The sequence below is a fragment of the Panulirus ornatus genome, chromosome 19 (genome assembly GCF_036320965.1).
Source record: "Panulirus ornatus isolate Po-2019 chromosome 19, ASM3632096v1, whole genome shotgun sequence".
NCBI lineage: Eukaryota > Metazoa > Arthropoda > Malacostraca > Decapoda > Palinuridae > Panulirus > Panulirus ornatus.
The window spans coordinates 56,074,294-56,093,891 of record NC_092242.1 but is presented as its reverse complement, the minus strand read 5'-3'; the positions used below and the strand labels follow the sequence as shown (position 1 = coordinate 56,093,891).

Sequence of the window (19,598 nt, the reverse complement as noted above, 5' to 3'; positions counted from 1 at the left end):
GGTATGAGTTATCACGCGATGATTGACCCTCATAAGTAGTACGTCTCCCAACAAGGGATCGTGTAGTTACATCAACAAGTCCTGAGGGGAATGTATTAACCCATTACTGATCGGTGGAGAGTCACTGTCTCTTTGTGGCCACAACATCTGATGTCCTTACTTGCTTGCCAGACGTACTGCTCAAGCTTATGGGTAATTCCTGGTGTGTGTATGTGTGAAGACCCGAATGTTTTTTTTTTTCTTTTTTTTTTGCTCTGTTTAACATAAGATTTGCCTGAGTTTTCCCACATGTGGAGAGTAATCTGGTTTCTTGTTGCCATACACAGCGATGGAGTGTGATGAGGGTAAGGTGTACAACCCGTGCATGTCAGCCATCCAACCCAGGTGTGGCCAGCCATCAGACAGTGTTCGTCCTGACTTCTGTGTGGAGGGTTGTGACTGTCCGGGGGGCCTGGTGTTGCACAAGGGCCTCTGCATCCCCGCCCAGGACTGCCCCTGTACCTATCATGATAAGGAATACAGCGCCGGAGACACCATACCCAATGACTGTAACTCCTGGTGAGTCTCATGTCATACAATCACTTGCCAGTCTACAGACACACCTCCTCACCTGATGCCTTCCTCACACCTTCTCCCCTGATGCCTTCCTCACACCTCATCACCTGATGCCTTCCTCACACCTCCTCACCTGATGCCTACCTCACACCTCCTCACCTGATGCCTTCCTCACACCTCCTCACCTGATGCCTTCCTCACACCTCCTCACCTGATGCCTTCCTCACACCTCCTCACCTGATGCCTTTCTCACACCTCCTCACCTGATGCCTTCCTCACACCTCCTCACCTGATGCCTTCCTCACACCTCCTCAACTGATACCTGATAATGATAATAACAATAATGATAATAATAATAATAATAATGATAATAATGATAATAATAATAGTACTAATGATGATGATAATGATAATAATAGTAATTATAATAATTATGATAATGGTTCACAACATTAAATTCCCTCCTTATGTCTTGTTTATCAGTGTTTCTCTCACGACTCTAAACTCTGGATAATTATGAGATTTTTCTCGTTTTCTGTGAGACTTTGTCATCACTGGCGACTCTTCCCTACGTCATGTGTTTCTGGTGTGTGGACGAGGCTGTCTAGTGTGAGTCCCAGTGTGTCGTACGTCGGCTGGTGTGATGGGTGTATTAGACGTCTACATTTTAGTCCCTCTGATGTGTATGGTTCAGTGTGTGTGTGTGTGTGTGTGTGTGTGTGTGTGTGTGTGGAGGGGACACGGGCAGCCTCCGTTACATCACGTAACCTGGCCATGTTCACGTCATATGGAGAGGAAGGGAGGTGGCGGTGCACGTTTGTGTGTCTTACGTACCATACTTGCCATCCTCTGCCCACAGCACGTGTCTGGGCGGAGAGTGGGTGTGTACCGAGGTCAAGTGTGGCTCCCGTTGCTCGGCCGTGGGTGACCCTCACTACACGACCTTCGACGGACGCCACTACGACTTCATGGGCAAGTGTTCCTACTACATGGTGCAAGGCCAGGACTTCAGCATCGAGGCCGAGAACACCCCTTGTGCAGGAGCCATCTCAGAGGTGGGTTGGTGCAGGAGTACACTGCTCCCTCGTGTGTATCACCTCACGCTGTCTCTCTGGCTAGTGAGGAAGATGAGAGAAAGTATAACTTTTAGTCGATACAGAAACTTTGTAAGGTACAAATACACTCAAAAGTATTGTGTGGTACGAGGACTCGTGTGTAAGTATAGTACATATGTACTGTATGGAACTGTACACTCGTTGGGCCACATATCTAGCACATTCTACACTATAATACAACTTTTTAAGTCTCTGTTTGCTGTCTGCATTAATCATGCCCTCAGTGTGTGTGTGTGTGTGTGTGTGTGTGTGTGTGTGTGTGTGTGTGTGTGTGTGTGTGTGTGTGTGTGTGTGTGTTTGTATTAGGGGTATGGATTACTTTGATAATGGACAGTAACGAGTTGTATAATCGTCACGTGATGGACACTTGCGTATTTTTCAAGAATGTCGCATTTGAGAATTGCTGACAATTATTGGCAATGTCGATATCTCCATGAAGCAGGTGAGAGTCTGGACTGGTGTGATGCTCCTCACAATGGTGCGTCTAATCCCACCGTGCTACTGTGGTGTGGGGTACACTTACAACATGTGTTGCTGAAGACTTCTAAACATTCCATAGTGTTCTCCTCCCAGCCAGTAAGGTTCAAATATGTCAGCATCAACATTATACAAGTAAGGCGAGATTATTGTCACCCCGCGAGCGATCCATCGTGGGTCTTTGTTTACATCATGGCAAGACGACGAGACAGACGAAAGCTGTGCCGCAGGTCGTCCTCAAGACCTCGTGAATTCAGTCGAGTCTTGGCTGGTTGGTTGTCTTCATGGCTGCTACTGACGGACGGGGGGAACCAAGAGACGTTCTGTCATTAAACCTAACACGTTGATAAATACAAAGTTCGACTTTATTTTCTTATCAACTGAACGATAGATGATCGGTAATTAATGGTTATTCTCTCTCTATATATATTTTCCGTGAGATAATCTCGTCAACATCACTTTATCTATTGCAACACACTTGACTATAAATATTACTCTATGTATTGCAGTGGGGAGGATACATCACACATTTCTTTCCCCTTGAGATCAACGTCAACACATTGTTAATGGAAATTATTTTGTAAACTCTGAGGGACATGTGAGCATCACTGTGTGGCTTGTGAAACCGACTTACTGAACGATACAAAGTTTCATAAACTACAAAAATGAAAATATGGAACAGGAACGAAACCACAATGAAGTGATGTGAGGGAATCTCATTCCTGATGAGTGTATAGACAGTTAACTGAATGATGCTACCTCACCAGATCCTATAGTAAAGATGGGTCTGAACCTTACTGGATGATCTTTTCTGTCAGGAGAACATCTAAACTCTTTCCAGGAGGCAACGAGCTAAGTATAGACTCCTAAACATCTTTGACAGTGGATTGAATTGAGCTGGAGTATCCATCTGTCTCGGGAGGTCACTGATCACCCTGGGTAAGGGAGGAGCGCCTCAGGTGATGATGACAGGGAAAGGTGTGTGTGTGTATATCCAGCTGTGACGGTGTTGTGCGTCTCACATACGGTCGCTTGGGACACATCCATCCCGTCCACATGAGAGCCTCAGTCACCTGACAATCCATGAAGTAACCTCCCTCCTCCTCCTCCTCCTCCTCCTCCTCTTGAGACTCAAGTGATAATGTTGTATTGTGATGACAGGTCAATCCTCCCCTCACGACGCCAGGTAACACCATCATCTCCCCCACAGAGTATGAACTTCCCGGCCTCAGTGGTGAGCCAGTTCCCATCATGCACGAAGTCAGTGACGGTTCGTCTGGACGGCACCGTCATCCGCCTCAAGCAGGAGCGCGAGATCACCATCAACGGGGTGGAGCTCAAGGAGCTGCCGGCCTGGATCAACGGCGCATACATCAAGGCCGCTTCCAGTCTTTTCATCATGGGTAATGTATTCACTGGCAGGTCCTTATTACCGGGGGGGAGATGTGGCCAGGAGTACCACACCTGGGGGACGTGGCCAGGAGTACCACGCCTGGGGGACGTGGCCAGGAGTACCACGCCTGGGGGACGTGGCCAGGAGTACCACGCCTGGGGGACGTGGCCAGGAGTACCACGCCTGGGGGACGTGGCCAGGAGTACCACACCTGGGGGACGGACGTGGTCAGGAGTACCACGCCTGGGGGGACGTGGCCAGGAGTACCACGCCTGGGGGACGGACGTGGTCAGGAGTACCACGCCTGGGGGGACGTGGCCAGGAGTACCACGCCTGGGGGACGGACGTGGTCAGGAGTACCACGCCTGGGGGACGGACGTGGTCAGGAGTACCACGCCTGGGGGACGGACGTGGTCAGGAGTACCACGCCTGGGGGGACGTGGCCAGGAGTACCACGCCTGGGGGACGGACGTGGTCAGGAGTACCACGCCTGGGGGGACGTGGCCAGGAGTACCACGCCTGGGGGACGGACGTGGTCAGGAGTACCACGCCTGGGGGACGGACGTGGTCAGGAGTACCTCGCCTGGGGGACGGACGTGGTCAGGAGTACCACGCCTGGGGGGACGTGGCCAGGAGTACCACGCCTGGGGGACGGACGTGGTCAGGAGTACCACGCCTGGGGGGACGTGGCCAGGAGTACCACGCCTGGGGGACGGACGTGGTCAGGAGTACCACGCCTGGGGGACGGACGTGGTCAGGAGTACCACGCCTGGGGGACGGACGTGGTCAGGAGTACCACGCCTGGGGGGACGTGGCCAGGAGTACCACGCCTGGGGGACGGACGTGGTCAGGAGTACCACGCCTGGGGGGACGTGGCCAGGAGTACCACGCCTGGGGGACGGACGTGGTCAGGAGTACCACGCCTGGGGGACGGACGTGGTCAGGAGTACCACGCCTGGGGGACGGACGTGGTCAGGAGTACCACGCCTGGGGGACGTGGCCAGGAGTACCACGCCTGGGGGACGTGGCCAGAAGTACTACACCTTGAGGGGACAGGCTTGGTCATTAGATGGGATAGCAGCCTAGGCCTAGACCTGAGGCATATTGTAGAGCTAGGGGGAGTGTAGAGCCTGGGGGATTGTAGAACCAAGATCACAGAGCGACGGCGATTGTAAAGCAATGAAGATTGTGAAGTGAGGGAGGAAAGAAGGATTGTACTAACAGGGGGATTGTAGAGCCAGGGGGATTGTAGAGCTAGGGGGATTGTATAGCCTGGGGGATTGTAGAGCCAGGGGGATTGTAGAGCTAGGGGGATTGTATAACCTGGGGGATTGTAGAGCCAGGATTATCTTAGTGAGTTATCAGTAATTAACAACCTGCATCTCCGCCTCGTCTTGGGTATGAGTAATGACACCTTTGTGACACGATCAGAAATAGATTTCGTGAGGGTATGTCTTCGTATGGCTTATATGATGTTCCTTTATCACGTCAGCACAGTGTATCTCTTCATAACTGTTGACCAATAGAAGTGAATTGCCAGATGTATCCCCTCAAAACTGTATACCAGTAGAAGTAAACTGCCAGATGTATCCCCTCATAACTGTATACCAGTAGAAGTAAACTGCCAGATGTATCCCCCTCACAACTGTATACCAGTAGAAGTAAACTGCCAGATGTATCCCCCTCACAACTGTATACCAGTAGAAGTAAACTGCCAGATGTGTCCCCTCATAACTGTATACCAGTAGAGGTAAACTGCCAGATGTATCCTAAGAGTCGATCAATAATCATCGAACGAACTTTTTCCAGTGGAGTTGAGTAATGGACTGGACGTGTGGTGGGACGGGCAGACTCGTGTGTACATAGACGCTCCAGCTGATTTCCGTGGTATGACAGCTGGCCTGTGTGGCACCTTCACCGACAACCAGCGAGACGACTTCCTCACGCCAGAGGGAGACATAGAACAGAATGCCATCGCCTTCGCCAACAAGTGGAAGACGTCTGAGGTTCGTGATGATTTTGATGATGGACCCACTGCACCATCATGTTTGTCTCGTTACATTATGTTACTTCGCTTTCTAACTGGTTATAAACACACAGTCAGTAACAGGGATACGTGTAAAGAATCAACACACATGCACACGTGACCCACCACACCTGTGGTCATAGATGGGTTTACAGTCCTGTTTTTTCTATGCATCATTGGCTCCAACCACAGAAATGTTATGACACAGTGTATTGCTATGATTGAGACAGACACGGAGAACGGAGGCAGGACGTGTACCTTCAATAATACTGAGTCATTATAATGCTTCACTTGACAGAAGTGTGTGGACCAGCCCCTGGCGGAGGAGAACAGACCGTGCGACAGACACGTGCAGAACAAGGCCGTGGCAGAGAAGTACTGTGCCAAGCTCAAGTCAAACCTTTTCGCTCGTCAGTATAGCCATATCTCCTGTGTTCTCATCATCTGCCTCCTCTCTTCCATCTTGTATTATATCGTCTTTAAAAAGTTTTGATACGTTTCTGGTGCCTCGGAAGAGCTTAATTTGTTTACTTCATCTCTCTTGCATGTTTTCCAATCTCTCCGACTCTATTAATATGGCAACTGTTCCCTAATTTCCCTATTGTTAGAATACTCGATTTCTCGTCAGTGATTTTGATCATATACTAATCCCACTGAAGTTTTGATATTCAAGTATTTCATCTCCTGTAATGAGGTATTTAGATACCAACTACTTTCTATAAGGCAGATAAGAAATTGTGGTAACCTTTATACTACGTAGTATTCCATGTCTGATATCCCAAATGATAATATCTATCGTAAAATCTCTGTAGTTATCCACTGTGGTGTATAACGAATTTGATTAAAGGGGAGTAGATAGTGGTTCATTACTGTGGTGCTAAATAGATAATGGTTCATTACTGTGGTGCTAGATAGATAATGGTTCATTACCGTGGTGCATTGTGATCTGTGTCAGAGGAAGGAGGCGGTGTTCATGAGACAGACGTAACACTGATGTAGACCTGATGGTGTTTGTGTTGGCACAGAATGTCACCTGGAGGTGGACCCGGAGCCCTTCTACCGAGACTGCCTGTATGACATGTGTTCCTGTGAGACCAAGATGGACGGCTGTCTGTGCCCAGTGTTGGCTGCCTACAGCAAGGAGTGCGCCAGGAAGGGTATCATCGTTGACTGGAGGGCTGAGGTCCGTGAGTGCGGTAAGTCATGACCTGCTAACGTATGTGTATCCTCCACGTAACTTTGTCTCATGTGTACGCCATGTCTACTTCTCCTACAGTGCCCTGTGGTTACGTACTAAGTTACCTTGTACTACCCCAGGCGAGGGGTGTCAGGCTGGCGGGAGTAGAGGATGTTATTCTCTTAGTAATTTGATGTATCCTCTTAGTTATAACTACAAGGTTAGGTTAGCGCGAGAAATGATCCTGACAATTTCATGTCCAAAAGTATTGTTGTAGAGCATTTGAGTCACTGAGTCACAACACGTCAGGTGGATTTATTTAGAAACAAAAAATATCTTAAAGATATTGAATTTTTTTGTGTACAGATTTAGTCAAACGCCAAAAAGATTTTTCTTCTGTTATACTCACTTTGTTTATGATGCGGTCCTTTTAGGTGTCCATTGTACTGGGGGTCAGAAGTACCAAGTATGTGGCAACAGTTGTTCCCACTCCTGCCTGGACCTGGCCACCAACCCTGACTGCAGCAGGAAGTGTGTGGAGGGTTGCAACTGTCTGGAGGGCTTCTCCCTGGATGGGGATGGCATCTGCGTTCCCATCACCGAGTGCCCGTGTGTGTATGATGCTAAGGAATACAAAGCTGGTTATGAGATGATGCAGCAGCAGGCAGATAATTCTTATCTCGTGTGGTCAGTACCAACGCTATTCATGCTAATGTGCCCTTATTCATTATTCAACAAACGTATTTGCCTTTACTGAAAACTTAAATTACATAAAGTAGTCTTAGTTAAGTCAGAGACATTGGAGAGGTTTATTTATCGAGAAAATGCTTCAGTAATCAGTTTTTGATCAGCAGGAAGCACCTGATGCTTAAGTGAACTATCAAAATGGTCCTTTCCTATCCACTGTAAATGTGCAATTACTTTGGCTTACGGTGTAAAGATGTTACCCAGCAAAACAATTCATATTACGAAATTATGATATGAATTAAACGCTGGTCTGTAAAAGAATTGACACTGGCTTTCTTGAGTGGACATGGTTTTGCTTGTATGTAGAGCGAGTACAATGATGACCGTGTTTACAGCGAGTGTTTCAACGCTGGGTGGAACTGCTGGGAGCCGAGGGACAACGAGACTGTGACCATACCTCCCCAGGTGGACTGCCGTCAGGAGGAACACGAGGTCTACATAGACTGTCTTCCAGAGGAGGAGAATACGTGCCAGGTGAGGCAGGAGGCTGGGGCGGGGTTCCAGGTGTGAGGGAGTGGATGAAAGCGAATGCCTGCAGGTCGTATCTGTCGTTTTTGGTACTGACTAAGCTTTATTGCCTCTGACGGAGTGTTCTGTTCCTTACCCAGATATGAAGTATGAACAAGTGTCAGGCGAACCAAATGTCTTCGCATTACTAACATTATTTGTCATAAGTTTTTATCATTTTGAGACACGAGACCTGAAGGTAAACATAGGCTACGATATAGATTTATGCCTTGTACGTATTGTCCTCGGTGATGACTTTCGCTTTATTTTTCAAAACCTTTTTTTTTCCATTGTTATTTTTCCATCTCGACCTCGGCAAACTGTTGGATTACAGTCTGTAAAAGATGCAAGATTCTCATGTGTAGCCCCTCAGCAGTAGGTCTGAGTTTGCATATTGCGCTACCTACACACTGGTGTTTCGTACGAACACAGTACTCCTCACCTCCTCCAACATATCCTTCCTCTCTGTCCCTTGGGCCATATTCACTGCAATCAAACTGACATTTTCCTTTAGTTACATTTGTGGAACAAATAAGGATATTTACTTGACTTTTCAACCATGCTTGTTTCTAGGTTCCTCAGCTCTTCCTTACTGACCTTACTATCCTCATCCTTGGCTCTCCTGTACTTTCCAGATATTGTATCCTCCCCACACACAGGACATTCCTATTAAGCTTTGTGACATCTTCTATCAAAGCTTCTCTTTCTTAGTGACATTCTCTTTCTGTCCCCGCAAGTGGTACTCATACACTATCCTCCTCTTCATAGATTCCAGCGAGAACTTATATAACAGTGCTTTATATTTTGTTGTTGTTGTGGTGTGTGTGTGTGTGTGTGTGTGTGTGTTTTCGTATGCTGCTACTGCTGGGGATCATACTACGTGCTAGAGATACTGAAGTAAGACCTTCATGTGAAATACAATTCCTACAGACTATGCATCTGCGTCCGGTGGCGAGCGACCTGTGCCGTCCTGGATGTGTCTGTGCTTCAGGTTACGTCCGCGACTCCGACACTGGCATGTGCATCCGTCACAACCAGTGTCCGTGCCACCATGGCGGCCGCTCCTATGAGGAGAAAGCGACCATCACTGAGGACTGCAACACCTGGTAAGACCATACTGACACACCCCACCACACCATATCACCAGGTCCGTGACTACCCTGGGGCCGCCCCTTGTGTGAGGGTTGGATCCCTCTTGCTCCACTGCTACAAAGGTTCACACAGGGAGCAGACGATGATTAGCCTTTGGTGAATGACGTACGTGCATCGTAAGCACTGATATGATAATACAGGCGAGCTGTCTGTGGGGATTTGTATCCTGAGGACACACTGGGTGTGATGTGTATGACGAGAGGTTTCATGGTAATGCTGTGCTAGGTTAAGACACCATAGCTAAGGTTTGTTAGGTCACCATTGCTTAGCTTTGAGAGGACGCCATAGATTAGATTTGATAGGACACCATAGCTTAGCTTTGATAAGACACCATAGCTTAGCTCTAATAGGTTGCCGTAGCTTTGATAGGACTCCATGGCCTAGCTTTGATAAGACACCTTCAGTTAATTTTGATAGGACACCATAGCTCAGCTTCGATAGGATACCATAGCTCACCTTTGGTAGGACACCATAGCTTAGCTTTGATAGGACACCATAGCTTAGCTGTGAGAGAACACCATAGCTTAGCTTTGATAGGACACCAGAGCTTAGCTTTGATAAGACACCATTGCTTAGCTTTGTTTATTTAATGGCTCATGAATACCACTTATCAAAAACTATGAGAGTCAGAGTAGTGACAAGGCAGTATCTATTTACACCTAGTGCTATGTCACTGGTCAAGTGGACGGAGGATAGTTTTGAAAAACAAGAAATGGGAGGGGGAATTTTATAATGATGTTGATCTTCTCTCAGAATAATGTAGCTACGAACTTGTGTGGGTAACTGAGGGAGTGTTATGTTTACTGCTTAACATATATGTACACAGACGTTGCTTCACTATCATCACATGCTTTGTCATCATCATTTGACGGTACAATAGCTGTCAGAGCATGGTCTACCCCATGCTTACAAAGTTAAGCATGCACCTCCATGTTCTAGTGTTCACTTGCGTGTTTGAAAAAGTTCTCAACCAGTATGTAGAACATAGCAAATTTTATCATGTTACTGGAATTTGCCAAGACCTGTGCCTCTCATTCCCCGAGACCTTACCACGGTTGGTCTCGAATATGCTTTCAAGAACGCGTTTGAGAGTGGAGACGAAGCTAACCACATCTGTCACTACTTCCCAGACCACTAGGAAAACGGGTCCATTTTTTCTTAATCTTCCCCGACAGCACGTGTGAAGGTGGGCAGTGGTTGTGTACCGACAGACAGTGTCCAGGGATCTGCACTGCCTGGGGAGACTCGCACTACAAGACCTTCGACGGCCGCCTCTACGAGTTCCACGGCACCTGTGACTACCTCCTGGCCAAGGGCAAGGCCTCCAGAGCTGACAGCTTTGAGGTCACAGTCCAGGTGAGGGAGGGAAGGGCTGTCATAAAGGGGACCGGATCGGTGTATGTAGTCGGTGCGTCACAAATGACAATATGTCCATCCTACCATCCATGATAAGGGTATGTGATGTCTTAATAAGGAGGCATACTAAAACTGGGTCAAATAACTAATCACTTTCACGAGCCGCCTCGTTATCAGGTTTAGTGTCGGTAAACTTTTCGTGAGAATAAATAACGCTATTGTAATCTTTATGACGTAAGAGTGGGAAAGATATATATATATCCTTCATGTCTCCCACAGAGGAAAAGATCTTAACTTTAAAGTAACGCTTATATTTGAGTAATGTCTATTATTGTTCTGCAGGCGATTTCTTGCTGATATACAGTGCACCAAAACTACATCTCTGGTGTGAACAAATGTTGCGTGAAATCCATAGCATAACAAATCATGCCATGATAAGAGAAGATATTTGGCATTGATGTTTATGGTTCTGTTTTATAATGATCCACAGAATGTGCCGTGCGGAACCAACGGCGTCACGTGTGCCAAATCCATCACGCTGAGGGTAGGTACCGGCGACGCCCAGGAAGTGGTCGAATTCTCGCGCAACAAACCCCCGCCAACCAAGTGAGTGCTAGTGTTCCTCTGGGGAGGTGAGGACCGTATTTCCCAGGTAAGGTGTGGGGGAAAGATGCGAGGGGTAGCATGCTGAGGTTAGAGAAAAGAAAAATGAAAATAGGAGATGGAAGAGAAGGTGCTAAATTGCCCAGTGTGTACAGGAGATCCAGTTGAAGTATTGTTATGGTTAGGAGCAACTGTTATTTGTATGACATTACAGTAAGATTCACGTGCTATAAGCTGGATGCTCTGTCATAGATGTGTTGAGCAAAGTGTCATAATTCTTGTCTTTGTCTGTAAACAGCCGGTACCTGGTACCATCGAAAGTTATATAATCGAGATTACGTGAAATAATTAGATTTTTTCTTTCAAAATTAAGAAATCTGAGATTTTTTTTATTGGTGTGTGTGTGTGTGTGTGTGTGTGTTTGTGTGTATGTGTGTGTGGGTGGGTGGGTGTGTAGCATATTCACCCTACAGTAATGGGGTCTTTACCCTTGTGCTGGCCTGTCGAGGGTTGAGGACCCCAGCGTTGCGAAATCACTTGCCACACTTGGTCTCACTAGTACAGATGGACAGTCAATGATATTAGATCAATAGATAGACTTTACCTAGGAATATATTAGTCTCTTTAATAGAGTTGTAACTATAACACATACAAAACAGACATGCTTAAATGTAGAATGTATTACAGAGCCTAGCCAGACATGCTTAAATGTAGAATGTATTACATAGCCTAGCATAACCATAACACCAACAGTGCTGACATGCTTAAACGTAGAATGTCATACATAGCCTAGCAAGAATGCGGTGTTTAAGTTCCAGTACCAGATTCTGTGATGATAATGAGCTGTGTCTCATCATTCTCAGGAACATGACACGAACCATCATCCGGGAAGCAGGGGTGTTCGTCTTCGCTGAGGTGACAGACATGGGCCTAGTGCTGCAGTGGGACCGTGGAACCCGGGCATACCTCAGACTTGACCCTATGTGGCAGGGGAAGGTAAGGAAGGTTATTGATGTTGGAAAATATAAGTACATGATAAAGACCTGCAAGTGTCAAGCTGTGGGTAGTACACATAATGGTTACTTTAAGCAATGCCTGAACGCTCTCTAAGACTTTCAGGGAAAACTCTCATTACATGAGAGTTGAACTTGACCGAGTTACATATGCCGGAGGTACGTAAGAAAGCAACTTTAAGAGAGAAATATCATTTTGATGACTTTGTAGAATATAATATAAAGTAGAAGGGTCTGAGAGAGTATTCAAGGGGGTTTATCATTCTAGTGTGAAGATTCCACTCCATGAACAGGAGAGGAACTTTACCAGTCCCTGCTCAAGTCTCAAGATATGATCATTTGCTCCTCATTCTCATCGTTAGTAAATCACAAAGGTTATAATAATCTAAATTTTCAATCACTGTTGCTTTGGGGGTCATAGAATTAGGGACTCGACAGTGCCGTCACACATAGAAGCCTATCGAGATTTCACAAAGTTAGGGAGTTGACTGAGTGTCGTTAAACATAGAAGCCTATCGAGATGATCACAGTGACTGGCGTACGTATCCTTACCCCCGATACCTGGCTTCTCCTGAAGGTCCGGGGTTTGTGTGGTAACTACAATGGTGACGAGCAAGACGACTTCCAGACACCATCAGGAGGATCGAGTGAGGTTTCAGTCAAGATCTTTGGAGACTCCTGGAGGCTCCAAAACTACTGTCCGGACAGCGCTTTGATTAAGGCAAGTTTGTATGATTGTTCATGTTTCCGTGATCTTCTTAGAATATATATATATATATATATATATATATATATATATATATATATATATATATATATATATATATATATATATATAGTGTTTTCGTCTGCCATCATACAGCGGGACGCCCCAGTCTGTGTCCTTCAGACATCATGGTCATTGCACACATCTAACACTCGCATCATGATAACGCTCCCCTCATGCCTTTAACTGTTTGTATCTTCGTCACCACCTGCTGTATTACATCATTCTGCCATTTCCACTCAGAGCGCACGACGCTGGTTGACAAAATGAGAACTTTGCTCTTGTTATACAAAACATAAGGTGTGATTTCTGCTAATTTTGATAGGATGATTTATAGGACGTAGCTTAGAAGTTTCCATTAAATCTGTATCTTCGCTTTGATATCATTTTAACATAATTTCAGACAGAGCAAACCGATAAGTGTTTGTGGATACTAATAGCTTCGTTCTAATTTCGATATAGTTTTATGAATTTGTTCACTGCGTTCATTGTTAACGTCACTCAAAGTTTCGGGGAGAAAACGAAAACGAGAGGCCAAAAAAGCAGACCTTTTTCTATGCTATTTTGTGAGCCACATTCATTATAGCCATCCAACTGCTTCAGCCGCACTGGCTCATAGTTGTCCGGTATCCTGCCTCATAACACTTACCTGAGGGGCCGTCAGGTAACTACTGGAACGTTTGTCAGCTTGTCAACAGATGTTCCAGCAACAGTCTCGCTCACCTCAAGCACAAACAACAATTCCTTCTTCCAGAATCACTGGCTTTAGGGAAACTTCTCCATGAAACAGCAGAAAGTGTCTTGCTCCAAATCGAAAATCTTATAAAAGTTTTCATTAAGCCAAAGTTTATGTGTACGTGAATAGGGTAGGAAATCTTTTCTTCGATGGACTAACGGAGTTTGCTTCACTTTTTCATTTTCATTTTTTTCTTGGAATGAATCCGCCTCTCGTCAGTTGATTTTCACCTATTGGTCCCTTAGAGTTGCTGGGCTGACTAGAAATAAACGAAAGCATCCTGTTAACTAATATGCTACATAGACCTTTCTTTGAGTTGATCTTTTCTTTATATATCTAGTCTTTAAACGTTTATGAAAAACTATATTGAACCTTTATCATGACCCAGACAACTACAATATTTACTCAAATGCGTCTTAAATGTGAGACCTGATAACAGGATCGTTTGATACATTCTACTGACTTAAATGTCTTCTGTTACTTCATACCTATACTCATGATGTACGTCTTCATGTCTTTGGCTCATAAAGTTGGGTTGCATCTATAAATTCAGCAATGTTTACTTCCCCCTCCACAGGACACCTGCAGCCTCCACCCCCACAGGAAGGTGTGGGCCGCAGATCAGTGCGCTGTGCTCAAGACCGAGACCTTCGCTCCCTGCCATTCTGAAGTGCCCGTAGAGCCTTACGAGGAGAGGTGAGCTCACCCCAATGGCTTCTCTGTATTCTTCTAGACCTTCTCTAGTGTTTCTTCCCTCAATGATTCATGTGTGACGCAGCATAAATGCTTTCTAAAGTTTCCACTTGATAGTTCTTGGCATTTCAAAAAATGGGGGTTTCCGTAGCGGGTGATGTGTCCTTGTCTTCCTCCTTGTGGACGAGATGTGTCCTTGTCTTCCTTCCTCCTTATGGACGAGATGTGTCCTTGTCTTCCTCCTTGTGGACGAGATGTGTCCTTTCTTCCTCCTTGTGGACGAGATGTGTCCATGTCTTCCTCCTTGTGGACGAGATGTATCCTTGTCTTCCTCCTTGTGGACGAGATGTGTCCTTGTCTTCCTTCCTCCTTATGGACGAGATGTGTCCATGTCTTCCTCCTTATGGACGAAATGTTTCCTTGTCTTCCTCCTTATGGACGAGATGTGTCCTTGTCTTCCTCCTTATGGACGAAATGTGTCCTTGTCTTCCTCCTTGTGGACGAGATGTGTCCTTGTCTTCCTCCTTGTGGACGAGATGTGTCCTTGTCTTCCTCCTAGTGGACGAGATGTGTCCTTGTCTTCCTCCTTGTGGACGAGATGTGTCCTTGTCTTCCTCCTGTGGACGAGATGTGTCCTTCTCTTCCTCCTTCCGGATGAGATGTCAGCGTACTTGTCTTCCTCCTAGACGCGATATCATTGCCATCATCTTCCTTCTCTCCAAATCAGTGTCATCATCTGAAGCAGGTGACTTCAGTTTCAGAGAAGGTTAAGCTTGATTTCACGTAGTTGAGGAGAATGAAGAATATCAAACCATGGAAATTAACCAATCATATGCTTCCTTCCCACGCGATACTACCACACTTTACTTTGTGCATCAGGTGCCAGTTTGATGCGTGTGGCTGTGACACGGGTGGAGACTGCCACTGTCTGTGTACAGCCATAGCAGCGTATGCACATGAGTGCAACATCCACGGGGTATACATCAAGTGGCGAACACCAAACTTCTGCCGTAAGTTATCACCCTGTGTTCCTCGTCTGCTTCGTGGTGGCACGACTGTTGTGAGTTGCGATGCGGGAGTCTCAACACTTAAGATGGCTGATTGGACTTCCAGTGTGTATGACGTGGTTGGCGTAAAGTTTGCAAAGTAGAGTAGATAAGGAGGGAGGATACCAAGTGATCCTAGCATATTCTGCTGATAAGAATTGATAAGGTGAAAGATGAATGATTAATTATTGAACTGCTGTGGATATATGGTAAGATTAGTGTGAAGATAGTAGAGGCAAGAGTTGTCTTCCTCAACTAGAAGGTGATATGGATGTTAAGAGAGCTGGATTGAAGGGCAGGGCTGGAGTAAGTGTGTGTGTATGTGTGTGTGTGTGTGTGAGAGAGTGAGAGAGAGAGAGAGAGAGAGAGAGAGAGAGAGAGAGAGAGAGAGAGAGAGAGAGAGAGAGAGAGAGAGAGGAGCTTCTTCACCCGTGATGTGTAGATATACGTAGAGAATATGTGTTATGGGGAGGGATTTTCCTCTTGATTCACACCCTCATGTGTTGCTGGGGTGTGGAGGTTATACGTGGTAGAGACTGATGATAAAATGGTTTGTGTATATATTGATGATCTTCATACTGCAGAGAATATTACATCAGTCACAGGTTTTTGAACAACCTGTCCAGTGTTTGATAAGACACTTTCTTCAATCTGTCAAATGTCCTTAAGTGAATATCCAACGATGATATGTTGTTGTTAAGTTGTCATGACGGTGATGGTACCTCGCGTGTTAACCCTGGTTGTGTTGTGTGGTGTTGCAGCCATGCAGTGCGACGAGGACTGTGAGCACTACGAGCCGTGCATCCCCACCTGCCCCCAGGAGACGTGTGACACCCTGCTGGACCCCAGCTCCCCAGTCTGTACCCAGGATGCTTGTGTGGAAGGTTCGTTATCTCCCAGCACTCGTTATGCTACTCTCGTGACTCACGAATTGTGAGGAGAAAATTTTTGATTCTGGAAACTACATCCCATGACCTAACCCCACAGTCATCACAATCGTAAAGCCACTCACAACCCCAGAGACAATCAATAATCTTCAGAGCCAGTCACACCCAATAGTCAGTCACTACCCCCAAAGACAGTCACAACTCCTGGAGCCAGTTACACCCCACAGAGATAGTCACAACCCCAATGCCAGTCACAACCCCCAGAGCCAGTAACAACCCCAGTGCCAGTCACTACCCCCACAGCCAGTCATAACCCCCAGAGCCAGCCACAACCCCTCGACCGAGTTGCAACCCCGGAGTTAGTCACAGTGACATATCAATTGTCCAAAGTGAAGTATATTTTCTGTGTCTAATATTTCATATATATTCATGACTTCATCAATCATTAGGTTGTGCCAAAGACGTTTGCCCTCCTGGCCAGGTGTACAAGAGTGCCACAGACAAGGAGTGTGTGCCCAAGGTGGAGTGCGAGAAGAAATGCATGGAGATCGATGGAGAAGTTTATATGGAAGGTGATATAATATCACAAGACGACTGCCATACATGGTGAGTGTGGACGGGGCCTAGATGGCGTTCCAGTTATTCATATACACGTATCAGGATCACATTTGCCATGATATTCCAGCATTCAAAAGTAGATTCTGTTTCTGCGAACCCAACATATGTCCAGCGAGGGAGAGTATGTACTACATACAGGTGAGGTAGCTACATAGAGAACTGTGCTAACTAGTTTTAGGTTCACAGTGCCTGGACCACAAGGTGTCAGTATCGTATTGACATGTCTTGATGAACGTGCTACATGATTGCAAGGTGATTGTGTCATTACTGACGCATAGGCCAAGGTGCCTTCGTCATCCTTGTCAACCTTCCGCTATTTGATGCAGACGAAATTTCCAGATTACAATGTATGATTACCTATCAAGATTTTGTAGATGGGAGCGTTGTAGTTAGTTCCAGTATAGCGTTCCAGGTGCCTGGTGTTTACATGCTGATAACACTTGTTTTACATCGAAGTTCCAGCTAGTGACAAGTGTTGTGATCGAGGCCAGACCTTACATGGAACATGAAGAGGAATTAAGAGATAGAGGAATGAGAATAGCAGGAGACTTATCTAAGAATGATTAAAGAAGTGGAAAGAAGAAAAATATATCTTAAAAAAAGGTTAAAATGTATGTGTTAGGTGAGACATGAGAAGGTACCGAGTTCTCATGATTACCAGTGTAGAGAAGGAAAGCCATCAGACTACCCTGCCTCTCCTTCAGTCACTGGCGGTCACACAGTAATCGTGAGACAGTGATTTGCTATGTATATCGTGGTCTAGCTAATGGCGGGGGAACACAAGCAAGCAAGCAGGCAGTTCATGGGATCAGGAAGCCGAGTCGTATCCTAAGAAGAAGGAACGAGAACCGTTATTATGGTACGAGAACCATTATCATGGTAAGAAAACCGTTATTATGGTACGAGAACCGTTATTATGGTACGAGAACCGTTATTATGGTACGAGAACCGTTATTATGGTACGAGAACCGTTATTATGGTACGAGAACCGTTATTAAGGTACGAGAACCGTTATTATGGTACGAGAACCGTTATTATGGTACGAGAACCGTTATTAAGGTACGAGAACCGTTATTATGGTACGAGAACCGTTATTATGGTACGAGAACCGTTATTATGGTACGAGAACCGTTATAATCAAGAACCGTTATTATGGTGACAAGAAAGTGAGTCAGGTTCTGAGGTCAGGTAGCGAGTGTCGGAGACTCGGTTTGTTTTCAGACCTGGCTTTTAAGAAGTCTTATGGACAGACCTCCGTAGTGTAAGCGGTTAGCGTTACCGCCCGTGATGCATAGGTTCGAATCCTGGTGTCAGCAGTGAGTCCACAGTTCAAAAGACAAGAATCTCTGACATCTGGAAGGCCTCCCTCAATTTGTAGCGGCAGACTTTAGTTATCTGTATTATATAGGTCTCCAGGATAGATCAGATATTACGGTGATACCAGGTATATTTGTTGGGTGTTGGAATGTTCGAGTCACGAGAGGAAATCGGTAATTCATGCCGAGTTTCCGAAGGGGAAATAGGCTGGAGCTGTGGTATAGAAGGACTACCTCAACCACGTCATGTTTACCATAGTTGACCTCGATCTCCTTGCCGCCTCCAGCGGAGATAATGACACACATGGTTTACTTTCCCCTAACTCTTCATTATTTATTTCAGCGGTGAAGCTGACTTTATATTATTGACGTGTATTCCAGTACCTGTTCACGGAAGAAGAAGATCTGCCGTGGAGTTCCGTGTACCACGACCAGCACCACCACCACCGCCCGGGTCACGACCCCCTGGGTGACCACACCCTCGCCAGAGGAGGAGCACTGCCGGGACGGCTGGAGCGAGTGGTTCAGCGAAGACAAACCCATCATCTACAGGCAGAACTCAGACACGGAGCGGGTGCCTGAGAGGATCACCAAGGTAACTTCACTCCCTCGCTGCATCGTTGCCAGACGTAGATTGAACCGTTAGTCAACCTGATGTGACGAGGTGCAAGGGACATAACATATGCTTATATTTGTGTTGAATATCGTGTAGATGTTATTGAGGTAACTTTCGTTATAGTGGATTACAAGTGATGGACGAGATATGTGTTTATGTACGTGATGTGTTCAGAAGGTAGGCATTGTGAGAGGACTCACAGGTGATCGTCAAACATTGGACGAACATGAGAGGTTTTACATTCATGATCACGTAACATTTGGCGTCCTTTCCGTGTAGATACATCAATCAGTCCACTGATTAGAGCTGTGAATGAGAATCAACTGTTGTTCCAGGGCAAACCTGACCAAGGGTTCTGTGTGCGAAGCCAGATAAAGGACATCAAATGCAGAAGCGTTGGGACGCACCGCTCCCACACGGAGCAGACTGGAGTCACGTGCACGTTGGAGGACGGTCTGCTGTGCCAGGGCAGGAGTGACGCCGTCGGGGCAGATGCTTGCTGGGACTACGAGGTCGCCTTCCTCTGTGACTGTAGTCAGTATACGAGTAATCCTCTGTCACTAATCTTAGTCCTTCAGGTGTATCCTGCAGGAGGATAGGTTTGGTTCCTCTGTCTTGCACTTCACGTCAACACCATTGGTCAAGACTTATGGAATACAGTGATGTCATTTTGGTATTTTGGAGGTTTTATAGTGTGAGTCTCCTCAAAACTTAGCCACAAACGAACAGCACCGCTGAACACAACACCAGGAGAACAATGTTCAAACTCTGACTGTTCACCCGCACTTCCCTCCAATAG

General features: G+C 46.2%; 1 protein-coding gene across 1 annotated transcript in view; it reads left to right on the top strand.

Moving 5' to 3' along the window:
• LOC139755520 (uncharacterized) overlaps window positions 1-19,598 on the top strand; it is a 135,742-nt gene that overhangs the window by 30,911 nt on the left and 85,233 nt on the right. Inside the window, exons 16-34 of the mRNA XM_071673908.1 lie at window positions 327-558; window positions 1,415-1,610; window positions 3,358-3,550; window positions 5,350-5,546; window positions 5,865-5,976; window positions 6,592-6,762; window positions 7,178-7,430; window positions 7,826-7,964; window positions 8,928-9,103; window positions 10,325-10,505; window positions 10,996-11,111; window positions 11,972-12,104; window positions 12,699-12,842; window positions 14,201-14,319; window positions 15,196-15,326; window positions 16,124-16,246; window positions 16,699-16,855; window positions 18,565-18,778; window positions 19,135-19,333. Coding sequence (XP_071530009.1) covers window positions 327-558; window positions 1,415-1,610; window positions 3,358-3,550; window positions 5,350-5,546; window positions 5,865-5,976; window positions 6,592-6,762; window positions 7,178-7,430; window positions 7,826-7,964; window positions 8,928-9,103; window positions 10,325-10,505; window positions 10,996-11,111; window positions 11,972-12,104; window positions 12,699-12,842; window positions 14,201-14,319; window positions 15,196-15,326; window positions 16,124-16,246; window positions 16,699-16,855; window positions 18,565-18,778; window positions 19,135-19,333 — 3,186 coding nt within the window. The remainder of the gene's footprint in view (window positions 1-326; window positions 559-1,414; window positions 1,611-3,357; window positions 3,551-5,349; window positions 5,547-5,864; window positions 5,977-6,591; window positions 6,763-7,177; window positions 7,431-7,825; window positions 7,965-8,927; window positions 9,104-10,324; window positions 10,506-10,995; window positions 11,112-11,971; window positions 12,105-12,698; window positions 12,843-14,200; window positions 14,320-15,195; window positions 15,327-16,123; window positions 16,247-16,698; window positions 16,856-18,564; window positions 18,779-19,134; window positions 19,334-19,598) is intronic.